Raw genomic sequence first — 23,049 nt, forward strand, 5'->3', positions numbered from 1 at the left:
AGGGATTTTCAGGTACTATTCAAATATTTTTTGTGAAACTATTCACTTCTATGTATGGTTGAGAATATTTTCTATACTTGTTAGAATAATACACAGATGACTGGGAATTTCTGAGAATCTTTAGGGATTTTCAGGGATTATTTAAATATTTTTCATAAAGCTATTCACTTCTATGTATGGTTGAGAATATTTTCTATACTTGTTAGAAAAAACCCAGATGACTGGGAATTTCTGAGAATCTTTAGGGATTTTCAGGTACTATTCAAATATTTTTTGTGCAACTATTCACTTCTATTTATGGTTGAGAATATTTTCTATACTTGTTAGAATAATACCCAGATGACTGGGAATTTCTGAGAATCTTTAGGGATTTTCAGGTATTGTTCAAATATTTTTCGTGGAGCTATTCACTTCCATTTATGGTTGAGAATATTTTCTATACTTGTTAGAATAATACCCAGATGACTGGGAATTTCTGAGAATCTTAAGGGATTTTCAGGGATGCTACTCACTTTTATTAATGAGAATATTTTCTACACTTGTTTAAATAAATCCCAAATGACTGAGGATTTCCTAAAATCTTAAGAGTTTTTCAGGAATTATTTAAATATTTTTTCGTGTAGCTATTGCCTTCTTTAAATGATTGAGAATATTTTCTTTACTCCCGAGAATAAATCTCAGATGACTGGGAATTATTGGGAATCTTTGGGGATTTTCAGGAATTATTTAAATGTTTTTCTTGAAGCTGTTCACTTCTATTTATGGTTGATGATATTTTCTATACTTGTTAGAACAAATCTGATGGAACTCCTGGAGGAATACCTGAAGGAATCCCTGAAGGAACTCCTGGAGGAATCCCTGAAGGAATTTCTGGAGGAATCCCTGAAGGAATTTCTGGAGGAATCCCTGAAGGAACTCCTGGAGGAATCTCTGAAGGAATTTCTCCTGGAGGAATCCCTGAGGAAGCTTCTGAAGGAATCCCTGATGAAACTCCTTGAGGAATCCCTGATGGAACTTCAGGAGGAATCCCTGGAGGAATCCCTGAAGGAACTCCTGGAGGAATCCCTGAAGGAACTTCTGGAGGAATTCCTGGAGGAACTCCTGGAGGAATCCCTGATGGAACTCCTGGAGGAATCCCTGATGGAACTCCTGGAGGAATCCCTGATGGAACTCCTGGAGGAATCCCTGAAGGAACTCCTGGAGGAATCCCTGAAGGAACTCCTGGAGGAATCCCTGAAGGAACTCCTGGAGGAATCCCTTATGGAGGTCTAGGAGGAATCCGTGATGGAACTCCTGAAGGAATCCCTGATGAAACTCCTGGAGGAATCCCTGAAGGAACTCCTGGAGGAATCCCTGAAGGAACTCCTGGAGGAACCCCTGAAGGAACTCCTGGAGGAACCCCTGAAGGAACTCCTGGAGGAATACCTGAAGGAACTCCTGGAGGAATCCCTGAAGGAACTCCTGGAGGAACCCCTGAAGGAACTCCTGGAGGAACCCCTGAAGGAACTCCTGGAGGAACCCCTGAAGGAACTCCTGGAGGAACTCCTGGAGGAATACCTGAAGGAACTCCTGGAGGAATCCCTGAAAGAACTCCTGAAGGAATTCTGATGGAACTCCTGGAGGAATCCCTTATGGAACTCCTGGAGGAATCCCTTATGGAGGTCTGGGAGGAATCCGTGATGGAACTCCTGAAGGAATCCCTGATGAAACTCCTAGAGGAATCCCTGCAGGAACTCCTGGAGGAATCCCTGAAGGAACTCCTGGAGAAATCCCTGAAGGAGCTCCTGGAGGAATCCCTAAAGGTGCTCCTGGAGGAATCCCTTATGGTACTCCTGGAGAAATGCTTGATTTAACTCCTGGATAAATCCCTGATGGAACTCCTGGAGGAATCCCTGATGAAACTTCTGAAGAAATCCCTAATGGAACTCCTGGAGGAATCCCTGATAGAACTCCTGGAGGAATCCCTGATGAAACTCCTGAAGGAATCCCTGATGGAACTCCTGGAGGAATCCCTTATGGAGGTCTGGGAGGAATCCTTGATGGAACTCCTGAAGGAATCCCTGATGAAACTCCTCGAGGAATCCCTGCAGAAACTCCTGGAAGAATCCCTAATGGAACTCCTGGAGGAATCCCTGATGGAACTCCTGGAGCAATCCCTGATGGTACTCCTGGAGAAATGCTTGATTTAACTCCTGGAGGAATCCCTGATGGAACTCCTGGAGGAATCCCTGATGAAACTCCTGAAGGAATCCCTGAAGGAACTCCTGGAGGAATCCCTGAAGGAACTCCTGGAGGAATCCCTGAAGGAATTTCTGGAGGAATCCCTGAAGGAACTCCTGGAGGAATCCCTGAAGGAACTCCCGGAGGAATCCCTGAAGGAATTTCTGGAGGAATCCCTGAAGGAACTCCTGGAGGAATCCCTGAAGGAATTTTTGGAGGAATCCCTGATGGAACTCCTGGAGGAATCCCTGAAGGAACTCCTGGAGGAATCCCTGATGGAACTCCTGGAGGAATCCCTGCAGGAACTCCTGGAAGAATCCCTGATGGAACTCCTGGAGGAATCCCTGAAGGAACTCCTGGAGAAATCCCTGAAGGAGCTCCTGGAGGAATCCTTGAAGGTGCTCCTGGAGGAATCCCTGATGGAACTCCTGGAGCAATCCCTGATGGTACTCCTGCAGAAATGCTTGATTTAACTCCTGGAGGAATCCCTGAAGAAACTCCTGGACGAATCCCTGAAGGAACTCCTGGAGGAATTCCTGAAGGAACTCCTGGAGGAATTCCTGAAGGAACTCCTGGAGGAATCCCTGAAGGAACTCCTGGAGGAATCCCTGAAGGAACTCCTGGAGGAACTCCTGGAGGAATACCTGAAGGAACTCCTGAAGGAATTCTGATGGAACTCCTGGAGGAATCCCTTATGAAACTCCTGGAGGAATCCCTTATGGAGGTCTGGGAGGAATCCGTGATGGAACTCCTGAAGGAATCCCTGAAGGAACTCCTGGAGGAATCCCTGAAGGAACTCCTGGAGGAATCCCTGAAGGAACTCCTGGAGGAATCCCTGAAGGAACTCCTGGAGGAATCTCTGATGGAACTCCTGGAGGAATCCCTGAAGGAACTCCTGGAGGAATCCCTGAAGGAACTCCTGGAGGAATCTCTGAAGGAACTCCTGGAGGAATCCCTGAAGGAACTCCTGGACGAATCCCTGAAGGAATTCCTGGAGGAATCCCTGAAGGAACTCCTGGAGGAATCCCTGAAGGAACTCCTGGAGGAATCCCTGAAGGAACTCCTGGAGGAATCCCTGAAGGAACTCCTGGAGGAATCCCTGAAGGAACTCCTGGAGGAATCCCTGAAGGAACTCCTGGAGGAACCCCTGAAGGAACTCCTGGAGGAACTCCTGGAGGATTACCTGAAGGAACTCCTGAAGGAATTCTGATGGAACTCCTGGAGGAATCCCTTATGGAACTCCTGGAGGAATCCCTTATGGAGGTCTGGGAGGAATCCGTGATGGAACTCCTGAAGGAATCCCTGATGAAACTCCTGGAGGAATCCCTGCAGGAACTCCTGGAGGAATCCCTGCAGGAACTCCTGAAGAAATCCCTGAAGGAACTCCTGGAGAAATCCCTGAAGGAGCTCCTGGAGGAATCCCTGAAGGTGCTCCTGGAGGAATCCCTGATGGTACTCCTGGAGAAATGCTTGATTTAACTCCTGGAGAAATCCCTGATGGAACTCCTGGAGGAATCCCTGATGAAACTCCTGAAGGAATCCCTAATGGAACTCCTGGAGGAATCCCTTATGGAGGTCTGGGAGGAATCCTTAATTGAACTCCTGAAGGAATCCCTGATGAAACTCTTCGAGGAATCCCTGCAGAAATTCCTGGAAGAATCCCTAATGGAACTCCTGGAGGAATCCCTGAAGGAACTCCTGGAGAAATCCCTGAAGGTGCTCCTGGAGGAATCCCTGAAGGTGCTCCTGGAGGAATCCCTGATGGTACTCCTGCAGAAATGCTTGATTTAACTCCTGGAGGAATCCCTGATGGAACTCCTGGAGGAATCCCTTATGAAACTCCTGAAGGAATCCCTGAAGGAACTCCTGGAGGAATCCCTGAAGGAACTCCCGGAGGAATCCCTGAAGGAATTTCTGGAGGAATCCCTGAAGGAACTCCTGGAGGAATCCCTGAAGGAATTTTTGGAGGAATCCCTGATGGAACTCCTGGAGGAATCCCTGAAGGAACTCCTGGAGGAATCCCTGATGGAACTCCTGGAGGAATCCCTGCAGGAACTCCTGGAAGAATCCCTAATGGAACTCCTGGAGGAATCCCTGAAGGAGCTCCTGGAGGAATCCCTGAAGGTGCTCCTGGAGAAATCCCTGATGGAACTCCTGGAGCAATCCTCGATGGTACTCCTGGAGAAATGCTTGATTTAACTCCTGGAGGAATCCCTGATGGAACTCCTGGAGGAATCCCTGATGAAACTCCCGAAGGAATCCCTAATGGAACTCCTGGAGGAATCCCTGATGGAACTCCTGGAGGAATCCCAGATGGTACTCCTGGAGGAATCCTTGATTGAACTCCTGGAGGAATCCCTGATGGAACTCCTGAAGGAATCCCTGCTGGTGTTCCTGGAGGAATCCCTGATAGAACTCCTGGAGAAATGCTTGATTGAACTCCTGGAGGAATCCCTGATGGAACTCCTGGAGGAATCCCTTATGGAACTCTGGGAGGAATTCTTGATGGAACTCCTGGAGGAATCCCTGGTGGAACTCCTGGAGGAATTCTTGATTGAACTCCTGGAGGAATCCCTGACGGATTTTTTGGGAGAAGCCCTGGATGAATTCCTGAAGGAACTCCTTGTGTAATCTTTACATAACTCCTTGGGGAACACCTCAAACAGATTTGGAGGAAGAAAGCAAAAAAACTATAAAAAAAGAAAAATAAACAAAATTAAGCCTAGTAGAGATCTGCTAGACAGCTACTCGATTTCTAGTACCCTTGTCTAGTAGATATCTATGAGGTATCGACTAGAAAGCGGGCGAAATTGTTTTCGCCCGATTTGAGGTAGACAAAAATGTTGCACTGGAGGAAGATTTCTATGCGACTGGTAGTAGATATCCGCTTAAATTTCTACTAGATATTTTATTTTGTCTAGTAGATACCTACTAGATTTCTAGTTGGAATTTCCGAGCGGGCAGTTCCATCCGTTTCATCAGAATCTGCCTGTCTGCTTTCCGTGGGTGTGCGCGATTATCGCGTAGTGGCATTCCTAAAATCACTGTCCTCGAGTGTAGACGATTGTTTAAAAAACAAAAATCAAAGACCAGTGTGTATTTTTATGAAGTGGAGTCGTTGAAATAGATTCGCGTGAGTGATAATTTTAGAGCTCTCGTCCACGTAACTGAAGTCTCATTCGGTTTCTTCGTTGTGCGTGTGAAAAGTGCCGTATTTTCTTACGGTGCTTGTTCCCGGAAAAACGTGGACGTTTTAGCTGCACAAAACAAAAACAAGAAAACACTATCCAGGAGAAGACACCGCTAGCTGCGATTGCCGTCCGTCGCTGCATCGTTGCGTCAGTGTTCCAACATTTTGACGTTTCGTGGTTGTGAAATACGGTTCGATTCCCAGTGAAAATCTCGTGAATGTTCTAGGGTGTGATATTTGAATAAAATGTCCAGATTCGTGCTTGCCAGAAAATGTATAGAGGCAATTGCAACCTTCGGTGGTTCCGCCGGCACCACCGCTAGAGTGGCCCCTATTACACAACACAGCAGTCGGTCGCTTTCCACCCAAGCTGGAAAAGTCCATCAGACGGGAGGTGTCGAACAGCAGCCGGCCGCCGATCCGGAAGCGGTTCATGGCGAACTCCATCAGCGGCTGACCAGCCTTTTCGAGGAGGAAACCAAGCGAAGTCTGATCGTGCCGCCGTTCAAGCGGGCCCTGCTCCACGGAGAAAAATCAGCCATTAGGGACCATACCGGCGATTACAGCTTCATCCAGATTTACGAGGCCGTCAAGCGGTTGGCTTTGCAGATTTCCAACTGTTGTGGTAAGTTTGAAATATTAGCTACCTACGGGGATACGCATCAATGAATCATGTTCACAGGGTTGATGACGAATTGCCAGTGGCGTTTCTAGGAGGCGCTCCAAAAGATTTTTAGATTTTTTTTACCTGCTCACTACTAGGCGCCAACAGAGAAACGCAAACATGTAAAAATGACGCATACTCAAACGTTTATCTATCTATTTTTGTTGAACGCAAGAATGACATACGACACTTTCAAGAATGATACACTTCTTGAAATCATCAATCTCCCGGAACGCCATTACGATTACCTAACAAAAAAGGATACATGTTCTTCCTTCCGAAAGCTGAAAGGCATTCCTCGACATGTATCTTCTAAGATTCCTCCTGGTATTCTCCCACGGATTATTAAAGAGATGTTTATTCAGGGACATTTTAGGAAATTTTAAGGAATTTTTCTACGCAATCACTTGGAACTTCTTTAGGACTTCCCCAAAAAGTTATTTTACAAGGTGTGTACTACATGGGAAAACCGGAGAAATCTCTGGAATACTCAGGGAATATCTTGAGTATTCAGGGAAATTTTACTCCGATAAAAAATAAAACATTAGGTGGTATGAATATCAAGTAGTTAACTTAACAACAAAGCTTTTTTTTTTCTTTCGAACATGAGCCTTTACTACATGTTTGTAGGTTTTAACTGGTGGCTTGTGGTTCGTGAAGACGTTGGAAATTCCTTAATTATTTGCAAAGCAACTTAAGTCAAGAAGAAATCTGGATAATCGTGGAACAGGATGGGGGCTCCCAGCCCTGCAAATTCAACGTGGACGTTGATGAACCTGGAAGTTAAAATCCGTATAGAAAATCCGCTACAAGTTTATTTTTCCAGTAGTTCCGTCAGGGTTGCTGAACTTCGTTAGAAATACCTTCCAGGATTTCTCACGAAATTTCTCCCGTATTTTTCATGCCATTTTTCTTGGTTTTCTTTTTAGTTTTTTTCCCGGACTTCCGGATTCCTTCCAGGATGCTACCGAAGACCACATTATCATTGATAAAGTAGTCTTCGATGCTACAGAATTACTTCCCGGTATTGCTCCCAGAGCCCCTCGTGGGATTTTTCCCGAAGCGTTTGCTCAAAGATTTTTTTTATGATTTCTACCAGGATTTATCCCAAATTTTATATAAGAATTTCTATCGGGATAAATTGTAGAAACTGTCGCAGATTTTTTCCTGAAATTTCTCTCGGGTTTCCTCTTGGATATTTCACGCGATTCCTTGCGGCTTTCTACTTGGGACTTACCCAGAAGATCTTAACGGAATTTCCCTCAGAGTTGCTACAGGAGTTATTGCTAGGATTCCTACTAGAGTTCCTTCAAGAATTTCTGTGAACTTTCCTGGTTTTCTACAGGAGCTTCAGCTAGAATATTTCTTAAAGGTTCTCACACGGTTTATTTTGATTTTTAAAGTTTTACCTGAGTTTCTCCTAGAACTTCTCTCAGAAGATTGCTTACGGTGTTGCTCATGGTCATGGGATGTCTCTCAGTTAGTTTTCTGAATTTACCCTGGTCTTTTTCCTAATATTTTTTTCCGGAGTGCATTCTGGGATTTTCACAAGAGCTCTTGCTGCTATTTATCATTGAGTTTTTGTAATTTCTTTCAGAGCCTTGTAGTTGTACCGAATTTCTTGCAGTGATCCATCTGACATATTTTTTTTACAGATTTTCTCTGCATTCCCAGAACTCTTCCCGGAAATTGCCCCGAGATTCTGGATATTCTTTTAATGACTTTTTTTTATATGTACTCCTAGAGTGCTTGCAGGGATTTCTCCTCGGGTTTTCCTTCGAATTTCTCCTGGGATAACTTATCAAATTTCTTCTATCATATTCCCGGTGAAATATTTGAAGGAATTCAAGTCAAATCTTGCGAGAAACTCCGCAAAACCTAATTGAAGAAACTTCGACAGGAACTCCAAAAAAATGATACATCTCGGAAAATATTTCTGAGAATAATCCCGAGAGGAAATATTAAGCACATCCAATACCGCGAAAAATGAAACAGAACACTACAAATGTACAATAATACTCGACGTCACAAATTGACATTTACAACATAAAGCATAAACTTGGTACAATACAACACTGAATATAAATTTGCCCAGTTATCGTATTGAATAACACTTTCCACACACAGGATGACACTTTTCACACACAGCCCTCCCCCTGGATATTCGATCTTGACGCGATGGGAGGGCTTAACCTATTAGCACTTTAGCGCCAGTTCATTCACCACCGCTTGGACTTTGAGCTAGATATATCTAGTTTACGAGTTGAGCGCAAGTGAAGGAATCGCCGTAAGTGCTAATGGGAACCAAAGGAGTATCCGTCGTGCATTTATCACAAGTCAAAAACAAATTATAATTCTGCTTGCATAGACCCAATCTTTGCATTCTTTGAATTTTCTCAAATTTAACAATAATTGTTAAATTTAACGTAACGCAAGAGTGGGTATAGGAGGTCTCTGCGTTACACTCATCATTCGTTACTTGAATTCGTTAGTACACAGGACAGGGGACGCTAGGATAAGTTGACTTACAGCCTTACAGATTAGATTCATTACAATTAGAAAATTATGGACTGATTAGGTAAAGATAAAACTGTTGATTATAGGAGTTTATATTTGTATTTCTTATTTTTATGGGTTTTGTGAATTTATAAAAGTTGACAAATAATCATTATCATTTTTATTTTTGACAAAAATCAGTTGACTGAACTTTTTTGTTTTTATATCTTAGACGGTATTATTTCACTGATCAAAAAAAGCAGGAATTTAGTTAGGACTTAGGACGATTGACATTGTAAAGGGTTACGATGGATATAATATTACTTTGGACTGAGATAATCACAGATATGCAGAAGACGACTAGCGAAATTAGAAACACAATTTGATACATTTTTGACTATATTTTGACAAATAGGGTTTGACAAATTTCTTTACAATATCGAATGGAAGCTCAAAAAGTGTTATCTAACACTAATATGAGAGTTATTTCGGGATGATGCTGGTGCTGTCAATGACTAACATCGGTTATTGACACTATTGGTAATCAGCTTGAAATAATTTTCAGAATGTATTATAAAATAACTGAGGATATTATCTGATTATTGTTTGGGGAAGCTGTCAGAAAAACTAGTTGCCCATATCGGCTAAAAACGCTAGCTCTGGTAGCTGTCTTCGAATAATTTTCAGAAATATCAAATCTTTAAAAATTAGCTATGACACATTTTTTTTCTTTTAGCTCTTTGTATTTTTCTTAAGAATAGTACTCTGAAGGCGTTAACATAGACATAGACACCCTTTTTTATCACTCATTTTTATGTTTTGCGCTAACGTAAGAACAAACTGACATTCACAAGACGCGACGCGAGACAAGACATAACACTTATCGTTCTTACAATCGTCAAGGATTTAAAAAATTACCTTTTCTGTCGACCGGTTTCGGGCGCGATGTTGCCCATCTTCGGGACAATGTCCGACTGGTTACGCTGTCGTACGATGTTCGTACTCGTCCGCAGAAGAGAAATGTTTTATTTGATGGTGGTGTCAGCCAGACCGAAGAGGCACGATGTGATGGGGGGATCGTCTTCGTTCATCAATGGTTCCTCAGTGTTGGTGATGAACATTGATTCCCAGGCGTTTAAATGCGAAGCCTTTCTGACCGGTTTAATCAGCTTCGCATTTTTCCAATTTATATTGTGATGAGATGCCGCCGCATGCGCCGCCACCCCTGATTCGTTGGTTTTGTTTGTTTCAACTGCTGTTTTATGTTCTCTCAGGCGCACCCTCATCTTGCGGCGTGTTTGGCCAGCGTAACCAGTCGGACTTTGTCCCGAAGATGGGCAACATCGCGCCCGAAACCGGTCGACAGAAAAGGTAATTTTTTAAATCCTTGACGATTGTAAGAACGATAAGTGTTATGTCTTGTCTCGCGTCACCCTTTTTTATCTCTGAATGTTGTCCAGTGACCTCGGAGAATTTCGATTATTGAAATATTGTTCAATTATCAAATCATCTTTGGAGCTTCCATTCGATCAAAACACTAGTGCGATGGGAAAAGTTAAAAACAGTATTTTTAAAAACTACTACGACCCAATGCTAATTACTACACACTTTGCTCAAGTTGACGACATCGTCTAGTCCATCGTGAGTATTGGCCCTAGTAGGGGGAAAGTTGGGAAAGGGTCCAGGCCAAGGGGTCGGACAGCCCGATCTCGTATCAAAATTAGTAAATGTTGGAGTCAATGAACATCCCTAGCAGCTGGACTCATCAACGACAACTATCTGTGTCGCAACAATGACGTCATCATCAGCATCCATCTATATACTTATTTGTCTATTGTTAGTAGTCATTCGTCTCGTCATGTTAGTCTTGTAGTCAGTACAATGTAGCTTTAATAAATGTTACTTTTTATTCGTTTTATTGTTTGTATAACTCGCGTTTAAATGTTCTCGACCACCCGAAAACGCGGATTACAACAGTGGCGACGAGGATTTTGGAAATCTCGGTGAATTTATGAAGCATTTACCGAGATGCGTGCAGTGCTCTAAAGGAGAAAAACAATCCATACCATGATCAATCGCCCCGGGTCGAACCATATGCATGCAGTGCCAGCAGCTAAAGATGGTCCCCACTCAGCAAGACTAACTCAGCTTTCGCAGGGGCAGCATTCGCAACATGCAGATCATGCATCGCAAGCAAATCAATTTTTCTCCTATCAGTCATTCCAAAATCAATGTTCATCGTATGAGCATCAAGCACCTCAGTACGGTGCCACAGTGGTGCATGTCTACCATCAGACGGAACAACTACCCGTCAAGGTGTCACAAGATCTCGCAAGGGATGGGCCAAGCACTATTGAGTTATCACAAGCACAATGCGTACCGTCATGCACCACACAGTCGATATCTTCAGTAGACGCAAACATGCCGCTCGATCCAAAAATTCAACAACACAACGAGACAATGAACAGTATATTGTTGTCTCTACAGCAGCGGCAGTGTGTTATCGATCAACTGATGGCGAAATATTTGGCGTCTCGCGATATTCAGTTACTCCCAGTTGGTAGCTACTACACACCGTTCAGCCAAACGGACCCGCCCGTAATACCAGTGACACCATCATCCACGGAAGATTCCTCCCATGAGCCAGTACATACGAGCAGCATTTCCAACTACAGCAGGGAGGGAGAAGCTTCAACCAAACCAGAGCAGATCGATTCGAGCGATCCGGCGGAGATCAAGCGTGATTTCTTATTTGATGTGAAACGGCAATCTTTTTCTGCATACAGATTAGACTGTTTCATCAAACCGCAACAAAAGCAGCTACAACTGAAACAATCGCAAAATCCGTTGAAAATAAAGTGTTTGATTCATCTAGTAGACCGAAACGGATTTCCAATGCAACGAAAAAGGCATAGCATAATCAATGTTATTTTAACTCGTGCACATGTGACCACGTACATAATCTGTAAAGGCCATCACAAATTTCACCGTCAAGGATATGCAATCATTTGGCCTAGAACAACCGCTACTCGTCGCAAGCTCTTCGTCTGGATTTTACTATGCTTCCTGTTACAGAGCATCTGTGTTTTTCGTAGGCACGAAAAACACCAGGATAGTTCTGATACCACTCAACAAATTAGAGGGGGAGATGTTGGAGTCAATGAACATCCCTAGCAGCTGGACTCATCAACGACAACTATCTGTGTCGCAACAATGACGTCATCATCAGCATCCATCTATATACTTATTTGTCTATTGTTAGTAGTCATTCGTCTCGTCATGTTAGTCTTGTAGTCAGTACAATGTAGCTTTAATAAATGTTACTTTTTATTCGTTTTATTGTTTGTATAACTCGCGTTTAAATGTTCTCGACCACCCGAAAACGCGGATTACAACAGTAAAATATCACAAATATTAATCCTAATATTAAAAATATCATCAGGTATGCTTTGATTTTTAGAATTGTTTACAACTGACACTTATAAAGTTATTCAGCGGTTTGAAAGTAGAGTTATGTAATTAGACTTGGAGCTGTTCAGGAGATGCGGATCAGTAAAGTGACTAGGGTAGGGCGGGGCAAGATGAGCACCCTAAGGATCACGTTGAGTTTATTGAAAGTTAACACAATTTTTCAAAGTACCTCTCAGTAGTTCTCTTCTATATCTTGTTTTCTATCACCCATAAACATGAGAGGGTTAAAAATTCACAATAAGGATGATTTATTTGACTAGACAAAAAAGATGTTTTATGGTCAGTTCGAACCTGCTACGGGGCAAGACGAGCACCCCTACGGGGCAAGAAGAGCACTTCATTAAAATCACAATATTTTAACAATAAATTGGTCATACACTGATTGATATAGTGAACCTTGTGTATAGCTATGGTATCACGTTCTAAAATTATCATTTTTTTTCGATTATTGAAAAAAAATGCGGTTTTATAATACTTTATACAAAATGACCCGAAAAACAATAAACGATTATTAGGTTGCTTATTTTTAGAAGTTTACTCAACCAAATAGTTGCAGAGGTTACGGAAACCTATGTTCGGCACTATTGAGTGGATTACAATAATTTCAAAATATTTTCTATATTACCATCAGGGGTGCTCATCTTGCCCCACTATAGGTAAATAACTAAAATTGAATAAATTTTAATGTTTGTTTTCAGAAAATATTTTCTAATGTAAATTAAAATGCTTTGCAGTAAGCTAGTAATGTTGGCTGATAACTAGAAATATGGTAAACATTTGATTCTGACATAAAAACCTTATTTTATTCTGATGATTTCTTATAAGAAAATGCTAAAATTCCATGCTATCGACTTATTTGACAATATTGTTTAATTCGTTCATTATAAAGTACCTTTTATCAGGTTTACAAACAGGATGAACATTATTCTAACGGATTATGAAGTTGTTTGGGCAAAATTCATCATAAAAGTAGTAAAACGGAGGGGTGCTCATCTTGCCCCGGGTGGCCATCTTGCCCCGTCCTACCCTAATATTCCCGTAGCTGAAATATCCCAATCACTCGATTCAATTATCGTATAAAGAACCGATTTCTGCCTTTTAAGTATTATTTAAGTGCCTATTTGGTAGGTACTATTAATAGTAGCTAGGAATGCACAGTTGATGTTTCAAACCTCGCAAACGACCCCCTATGTCCTGGACATGCATGCATAGGCCGATAATATACATAATACTCGACCGGCAAATTAGAATGCAACCTCAACAGATGAGCACAAATTTTCTACGACACTATTCTCACATTTTTCATTCTATTCATCAGCATTGGATTAGGTGGATTTAAGGGAGTCGCTGTATAGGAAATCAAAAAGTCATGTCTACCATTTTCCCTCATTTATTTATTTGCTGCATCAAACTTGTTCAGGGATACTATAAAAAGTAATTATGATCGTAAGACGTGGAAAACCTCCAACACAGAGCAGGTACCAAGGTTCCAACAGGCAGAAATTCGCGGAGTGCTTATCTCACATTATATAACCACTGAACTGAACTTGACCATTTGTCCTGAAAATAATTGAATTGATTAAATGCAGTAATAGATATTGAATCAGACAAACAAATATACTCTCGCAATAACCCTTGCATTCGACCTCTGTGTTTCTGTTGACAGATGTTTGTTGATGGGAAAATATTTTCGGTAATCTAGAGCTGCTTTGATGATATTAAAAATATCAAAAATATCAACCTGATATTAAAACTTTATCACTGAGGTGACCTCCCCCTTGGTCCAGGCTTTGCTATCAGCTGTCCTGCAGCTCCACCTGGTCACTCTTCAAAAAAAAAAAAAAAAAAATAACACTTTCCACACACAGGATGACGAGATTTCATATTTGTTCTGGGTCCATCAGTTATCCTTGAGTTTGTGTTTTGTATATCAGTTCGCCTTTTAGTTCGTAGCTGCTTTCATAGCTCGGTTTTGTCTAGGAAAACTTATCCTAATAGGCCACCCCAAATCGGGTCTTAACGCAAGACGGCCGCATTTTGATGTCCGTGCTAGGAACCGGTTTGCCTGTCTTGCAGTTATTTATCGCTAGAAATCACCGTAATATGGGGGGAAACTGATCACTTTTCTTCTATTCTTGTCAATAAAATCAGGTACAATGCATATGAATCCAAACAAACAGTTTTAACACATGTACTGAGTGGATCTTTATCAAGCTTCGTAAACGAAATTTTTACAGGAAACAGCTACATTTTGTAAAAAAAATGTTCAAATGGTCAGATTTCAATACGGGGTGAAGTTGATCAACCAATGACATAACATTCTAAGAATGGAAAAACTAAATTTGATAATGCTGAATCTGAATAAGTTCTTAAAATTCGTACAACTGGTGTATTGTGTATATTAAAAATGTATATTCACACAATTTACGTCAAAAGTTCTTCCATTGAAGCAGAATTCTAGCTACATACCATAGTGATCAACTCCACCCCGCTGATCAACTATCCCCCAGATTACGGTATCGAAAAATATGCAACCACTTCGGTTGCTGGGGCTGTATTCCTTCTGAACGATATAAGAGTCCTATAAATACAAATTAAAATTAGGAAAATATGCACAAGCTAAGGCGCCGTTCACAAATTACGTAACGCTCTAGGGTACGGCCGAGCGTTACGGCCCATACAAAAATGTTATGATTTTCATACAAAATAGCGTTACGGAGGGGGGAGGGGGGGTCAAAAAATCTCCGATTTTAGCGTTACGTAATAAATGGATGCTGCCTAAGATCGAACATGCAACAGAAAAATAAAACTGATAACAGAATCCTGGGAGCAGCTACGGGCTAAATTCTGTGGGGAAATCCAAGAGGAATATCGGAAAACCACGAAAACTATCGATAAAAATCCCGAGATAAACGGTTGGAAAGCTATCTCGGAAAATCACCAAAGTGACATTCGTGAAGGAACTTTGAATAATTTTGGATGGATCTTCAGGGGGAATTGAGCGTAAATATCGGAAGGTACTCCAACATATCTCGTGAAAAACTTTTGCATGTATCCAGGAACTCTGGTAAAAATCCCAGGAACAGCTCGAAAATCGTTAAAGATGTTTGCTTAATTTTTGGGGATATTTTTGTATAGGAAATCGCGCCACTTGGGCGGTGGCTTCTATTTTCGTCTGTTTTCCGCTATAATTCAGTCAAATTTGAACCAATTGACACAATTTTTGGAATGCGGTGAGATATTTATAGTATCTACTCGTGTACAACATTTCAAGTCAATTGGTTCAAAATTGACTGAGTTATAGTGAAAAACAGACGAATATAGAAGCCGATACTAGTTTTTGAAGAATATATATTTTTTGAAAATTTGGGTCATTAAAGTTTTAAATTTTTCCTGGAAAAACCTGGAATACTCAAGGAATTCTATTTTGAGTTATGATTAGACACTCTGTTTTAGGATGCCACTAGGTTATCTCGAAGGAAGAGTTTCTGATCCCAGGGATGTTTTTCATCTCGGATTAGCAGTGTCTCTTAAATTATTTTTGGAGTTTCCTTGGGGATTCTTTCAGGAATCCCAACCAGGAATCGGAATTCAAACCAGTTTCTTGAAATTCCCCCAAGAGTTGCTTTTTCGATTCATCAAAATGTTTCTTCCGAATTTCATACAAATGTTCCTCCGCTTCTTCAGAGTTTTCTACGGCAATTCTTGTAAGATGTTTTTTTAGATCCCTCTAGGTATTCTTTCTGAACATCCTTCAGAAGTTCCTTTTGGGGCTCCTCCGACACATTTTTCAGTGATTTCTTCAAAAGTTCTATGAGTTGCTTCTGGTAATTTTCCAGGATTTTGTTTGGAAGTCATCCCAAAATTTCTTTGTGGGATTCATGAACGAGTTCTATCTCATATATGTGCAGCAGAAGCTCCTTCTGGAACTGACTTTTTATGCCTTGGATCGAAGTGTGCGGTGCTAGAAAGTGGACGCAAAATTTTCTCGGAGCCTCATTTTTGCCCCGTTCAAAATCAAAATAAAATACGAAATTCGGACAACCAAACTTTCTGCTGCTGGAGCAACTATTGGAGTTTTTATGACTGCGAAGCTGTCAGATGAAGGAGAAAGCTTGTACATATTTTTGGATAGTATGGTCCCTCTACCTAAGGTAAACAGTGCGATTCTGTTGACTAGAATAGGACCAATTCCTTGTCCAGTAATGGTCGACGATAAGGAAAAAAGGAGAAGGAAGATTCTAGTGCTGCCACGTTCGTCCGGAGGTTCGTCCTGAAAAAGATGCGGTTAAAGGAGGAAATTTGTCAAAAGATGATGGGCAACGAAGAGCTCAAGATGGTCGTGATGGATTGGATAAGCGAGTGAAAGTCAGATGGATCATCGTGAATGTGAACATTGCCGGGGCAGTTTATCCCGGCGCGGTTGCATTCGGCAGAAACTTCCAGCCCACTCGTTTGCAGCATATCAAAAAGGAATGGTTCATGCAAAGCAGATCAATACAAGTGCAACGCAACGCTCAGAGCCAGTGGACTACGCGAAACTATGTGAGGTCTTTCTGATTACTCTATATTGTTATATAGCTACACATAAGTTGAAAATTCGCTATTTTCAACATCCTTTCATCTATTGGAAGCTGCTTCAGTTCTAGGCTCTTTCTAAGTTGATGAAAGGTTTTATAAATGCTTGCAAGGACTTGGTCAGGTGTGTGGAGCTGAGTGGGTCTATGACATTGTAGATAGTAGCGACATAAGCAATGGTAATGGATATATTCAACTTTGCAACTCCATCCAAGATTTGTGCAAGTATTCATGATATGCTATACTAGCAGACGTTCCTTCTGGAACTTAAATTTTGATTACTTTTAAGAGATTTTGCTAGAATCCATCTTTATTCGTTTTGGAATTTCTCCTAGATTTCTTGCTTCGTTTCTACCAAAAGTTCATTCTGGGAATCCTCCAGGAGTTTATTCCAGGAATCTTTCAGGGTTTGCTTCGGAGAAACCTCCAGCAGTTGCTTCTGTGATTTTTTCAGAGGTTATTGTTTTGAGAATCCTTCACGAGTTTCTCTGTTAAACCTCCAGAAGTTCCTTCTGAGAATCCTCCCAGTCACGGTTCCTTATAGAAATATTACAGAGGTTTTAACTGGAAATCCTTCAGAAAATTATCCAGTAGTTTGTCGTCCAAATCCTTTATAAGTAGTTGCTTGTGTCAATCCTGTAGAAGTTCTTTTGAAAAAGTTTCTTTTTACTGAATTATTATCAATAGTTTCTTGTGGGAAACCTTCAGAATTGATGGGATACCTTCCAAAGTTTATAGTGAAATCCCTAGATCGAATTCCTGCAGGAATTTCCATGGATCTCATGGATCTCTGATTAAATACCTATCCCTAATGGGACTAATTCCTAACAAACTAAACTCCTAAATTCCATAAATAAATTTCTTAGAGTTTCCTGGAGGAATTCTCAGAAAAAAATCCATTAAGGAATCTACAGAAGGCATACAAGGTGGAATCCCTAGCAAGAGTTACTTAAGAAATCCAAGAAGGCATTTATGTAGTACACTGAAGTTTTTGTACCGCGTAAAAAAAACCCGCGTGAAAAAACCGCGTTATTTCAAATATCGTCGTAAAAAAAAACCGCGTTATTTCAAAAACCGTCGTAAAAAAAACCGCGTTATTTCAAAAAAACGTCGTACAAAAGTCAAAAAAATCAAGTTACGTTGGATGTAATCCTGACTATTTTGCGCGTGTTTTTGAAAAACTCGTTTTTTTACGACGGGTTTTGAAATAACGCGGTTTTTTTTTTTACGCGGTAAAAAAAACTTCAGTGTAATCGAAAGAAAAAAATCCTGGATGGAAATTCTGGATAAATATTCTTTAAGAATCTCCCGAAGGAGCTCCTGGACGAATACCCGTGGCACAGTGCTTCACACGTGTACTTCATAAGGGGATGGTCATGGGTTCGATCCCAGCTCCGGCACTGGCAATTTTTCGTCAGTTGCTCTTCCCCTCGAAAGCGGCTGGCACAGACTCTCTTCTAAACTAAATAGCTCTAACGGACCCGAAAAGTTGGATATCGGTAAACAGTAACTTATAATGGACCCTCAGTCGGACTGAAAAAGGAAATATGTCATCAACATCATCGTGTTCATCTTTCTATCATGGATAGAGTAGAAAGTGAAAGTAGGACACAGCAAACCAGTTCGATATAGTAGAATTAGAATAGAATACATATAGGTGTTGTAGAAAGAGTAACTGCAGCTGTCAATTGTAATCGGGTCACGTAGTGTCCAAGTGCACAATAGAATAGTACATAGGCGCCAACTTAGGGGGGGCAAGCATGGTTTTGCCCCCCCCCCCCATATTTGACAAATCTCAAGAAGCAAGCTTCAAACAACAGTGCATTTTATTATTCTGTTCTTGCTCACTTGTAATAAGCTTAAAATAAGAAGATCTGGTGCGCTGGTTTTTTTTACGAAGAGATTTGTGCCCTCGAAACCCCTGGGCTTGGATTATATCTTCCAGGAAGCTTTGATTTCAGGCATGTGGTCGATGTGCTTTGCAGTAATGATTAGAATAGCTGAATGTATAATCAATGGCAAACAATTCCGTAAAAATCAGATCTTCAAATCATCTGATATAGTTATACTGATCATGCTGCTGCATAGTATATCGAACATCTGTCGAAGTCATTTATGTGCCGGGAAAATATAATTCCAAGTTGGAGAGAATATTACAAACTGAGGGAGGGTAATAGGCCCAGTCAGACCCCAGAATGGGCAATGTGGGTTAGTGTGTGGGAATGCCATTGAAGGTTTGTAATATTCTCCGAGGCTTTCGAAATCCAACAGGGCGCGTTCCCGGGTTGCGGATAGGGGAAAAAGGGATATTTTTCGCATTTGTACTGTAATCAGCCAATGTGATATTATCTCCTATGGTGTTGTAGTGCGAATAAATGATCTCATTTTATGGGAATTCGAACCTTGTAATGTATTGTTTATAATCTTCAATTTTCTAAGCTTGGCAAGGTTTTGAAGACAAGCATGCGATGAGAGAATTGCCTAATAGTAAAGTCACATCACCAAAGCTTTTACATATGCAAATGCTATCCGACCCCATGGATGTCTAGCATTTAATATGTATGGCAATGACTGATTCTTACCTAGCAGGGGTACTACAAGACCACGCGGACAATTCGATTAAAGGCTTAATTGAGGATAATATATTTTCCAGAACTGAAAGAACATTTTTTCCGGGGTGACTGGCGAGTCGGAGAGGGTGGAAGTTTCCGTTTGTTATAATTGACAAAATAAACAATCAGGTTTTTTCTTTCTATGACTTGCTTGGCATTTTGTGGATTATTGTTTTTTGGTTTTGGAAGGTATGCGATTCACTATTGAGCCTTAAAATTTTTTTGCATCTGAATAGCATTGATATTGTCAAGTCTGTACCAACACCCTAATCCCACACCAAAATACCCTTTTCCTATCCCATGGCGTTTATGTGGTCAGCAAAGACTATTCAATCATTACCCCTCCTTATCATCGGCTTTGAATTGACTTGCGCTCTCATTGCCCCACCAAATGCTGCGAAATGAAAATGAAAATGAAGAGATTTGTGCCCTCGAAACCGTGAGTAGGTGCCAAAGTCTGCCATTGTGGCGGCCATTTTGTGATTCTAACAAGTCTGTCCTTAAGAATGCAATTAAATCATTTGATTTTTTAGTTATTAAAAATATGGTTAAATTAATACACCTAAAAAAATCTACACAGCATGCAATTCTGATGTTTCAATAGGACGCAGCGATTACATTGAACTCAATTAAAAATCTTTATTTTCGATAAAAAAAAACTCCACATCATTTGAGAATGTACTGTTCCAGAAATGCTCTATTTTTTGGTCAAACTTTGACGCTCTTCTTGAAATTAAAACATAAATAAAATTTAAATAGGGTCTGGGACCATTTCGGCAGGATCACCTGTTTTAGGCACTTGCTACTTTACAGTAGCAATATTTAACTTGTTGATTTGATTTTTAGAAAACGATAAGATACGCACAGTATATAGCCTTGTACAAAAATGTATATCAATTGATTTGAAATTGACTGAGTTACAGCATCAAGTGCTCAAAATAGATGATTCTGCCCAAATGCTCCCAAACTCTACCATAGATTAGCTGCAAAACATCAAAATTAAAAAAAAACATTGTGCATCACAAAGTAGTACAAAATACTCATATTTGAGAAAAATGTTAGTTATTTAAAATAAATGTTGGTAATATAAACCTTCCTAAAAATTGTATGTTCTTGATCATTTACATCGTGCAAACCAAGCATTCCAAATGGACACCCTTATTTACCGCAAATCCAATTGTGCCTATGTTCAAAAACTACCTTCTGATTTTTTCCAATATAGCCAGAGGATGATGCAATTCGTATGCATCCACTCTAAAGAATATTAAGTTCAAGGGCGTTCAGTTTTAAAACAGTAAAAGACTGTCAGCGTTCGTAAACTTTTTTTTTGTTTTCAGAAATTTCCAATTTCATTTGTGTCGACACGGCGCCTCTTATCCGTTATTCTGTACCTGACGTTCATGTTGCTTGCTAATTTCCTTCACAAACAATTCGCAACAGACAGAGTTGGCTGCTGCGGAGTAAAAGCGAACTCTGATGACGTACGTTAGCGACGTTGGTGACTATCTCGAGCGGGTGCGCGTATGATGGCATCCCGTCGTAGGCAATTTTGTAGTCAGTTGAAGACACACCACCTTTCAAAGCCGTTGTTGGTAGAATGCGTATTTATTTTGCTCATTTTGCACTTTCTCACGAGGGGCAGATTTCTGATGTGGCTGACAACGACATTAGTAAAAATACGTTTGCTATTAATAGCGCCGTTTTGTTTATCGCGAAACGAATTGTTTACAAGCTATGGACTCGCCCGCCGTATCAGTTGGCTACACTTTAATTCATCTCAATACATTGATTAGATCGCAATTTTTGATGAGATCAGAGGTACAATGAATTCTGCTGTCACGGGTTGCAATTTTGTATTTTTTTTATTCTTTATATGTTAAATTGATAAACTGACATACATTCTCATTTGATGATGTTATTAAAAATATTGATCTTGCTGCAAAATGTTTTTATATACACAAATAGGTAATTTTTATTACTATTTTGTATACTTTTTATATTTATGTTTTATACTATTTATTGTTTTATGGTTGACAGGATTATTGCTTCATTTTAGTAAAAAACGATGTTATAGTCAATTTTAGTTACTAGGATTGGAGTGAGAATGATATTTTGTTCTATGTAATACCAAACAATTCATTTGAGTCGTTGCAGTTCACCTTTCTGTTCTTTATTCTTTCCAAAATCAGTCTTCCGTATTCAAAACGTTTATGACAATCGTAATAATTAACAGAAAACATAACACAACAGAGAAGGTCGTTTAAATGTCGAACCGCAGAGGAAACTTTATCCCGGCGTTCAGCGAAGCGGACAAAATCTCCCAGAAAAATTATAGGGTAAGGTAGTGCAAGGTGCATCGTTTGCACCATATGCAATGAATTTGTATTATAGTTATCTGATACTTCAAGATCCACCCTCCACCCTCATATTTGGATTGACTTCCTAAAAGAAGTCATTGATCAATTCAAAGCTCAGTTCCTATCGATTTAGCTCACCGGTGATCACAAGGATAGATATTAATCGGCGAGCTCGTTCCATGTTATTTCTTGTATTTCACGGTTTATTCTTTTACTAAATAAAAACTTTTTTTGTGTTTACTCAACATTGAACATTGGCGGATATTATCGATTTACTTTGTGTTTCACGTTTGTTTTCATTCATTTAGTTCAACATCATGATAACATTAATAATGCTTTCGATGACGTGCCTTTCAATGTCATATTGAAAGTCGTATGACGTCACAAGCTACGCCCAATGAGCTGTAGGCTCTCTTTACGCTTATGCGTTTTACAGTGCCCTTTTCAGGGCACTGTTTAAACCCGTTGTGGTATGGGCTATGAGCTCTCGTTGCGCTTATGCGTTCATTCCCTCTTCTAGGGCACCCCCTCCTATTCCATCACCTTTCCCTTTCGTCATTCCCATCCCTTGTCCCATTCTCCTTCAGGTAACACAAGTTTACAAAATAAAACGAAAGTCGTGAACTTCTGTCAACGACCAAAATTTTTGAAGCACAATTTAGTGCTGATTTCGAAACCGACCTTCAAAATTTTTGAAGTAGAACAGTTTTTGAGTTTTGTCTCAATATCGAGTTTTGCAACTTTTCAAAATATGTAATTTACTAAAATTCAAATATATTGCGTTTTGTTCAACCAATTTTAAATCTTTTTCCATAAATTAAAAGCAGAATACAATACCATTCGATCATCTGAACACAGGTTTTGCGTCAGATTGATGAAATTCAAGATATTGGCGAGTTTTAGGGACGATCTTCTCAAATTTTAGCAAAATTCCCAAAAATTTTTGAAGAAATGTATTTTTTTCAATAAGAAAAAACCAACTTAAAAATTCTCTCTCGACGTTTATTTGGCATATCATATGTAGGCGAGTTACAGTAAAAATTTCAGATCAATCGGAGCATTGATTACGGTGAATGAGATGTTTGAAGTGAGCGACTTTGCTTAAAATTAGAACAAAAATCGATTTCAAATCATCAACCTTGTATGGAAAGTCGAAAAAATTTCCGCTCTACTGTAATTTTTTTCTTTCGCGTTTTCGAACTCAGGTCATGATTCTACACCAAAAATGATCATCAGCTTACCGAGTTCAAAAATGCTGTAAACTAGTGTAATTGATGAAATAGGCTTATATGTATGGCGATGGCACAAATGTCCCAAATGAAGGATAACGTGCCTCTGGAGCCGGCCTTTTGATACCTGATACCGTAAACCGGGGTCAAATTGATCTCCGGGTTGAAATTGATCAGTCGTTTTTCAAGAAGATAAAGCATTTTTTTCAATAGTTTGCTTACAAATAGCATG

General features: G+C 40.3%; 1 protein-coding gene across 1 annotated transcript in view; it reads left to right on the forward strand.

Moving 5' to 3' along the window:
* The first annotated feature begins 5,184 nt into the window (after positions 1-5,184).
* The window catches only part of LOC115257375 (malonate--CoA ligase ACSF3, mitochondrial), a 28,739-nt gene continuing 10,874 nt past the window's right edge, over positions 5,185-23,049 (forward strand). Inside the window, exon 1 of the mRNA XM_029856896.2 lies at positions 5,185-6,035. Within this exon, the coding sequence (XP_029712756.2) occupies positions 5,657-6,035 (379 nt within the window). The 5' untranslated portion in view covers positions 5,185-5,656. The remainder of the gene's footprint in view (positions 6,036-23,049) is intronic.

This window comes from Aedes albopictus, chromosome 3 (genome assembly GCF_035046485.1).
Source record: "Aedes albopictus strain Foshan chromosome 3, AalbF5, whole genome shotgun sequence".
Classification (NCBI taxonomy): Eukaryota; Metazoa; Arthropoda; class Insecta; order Diptera; family Culicidae; genus Aedes; species Aedes albopictus.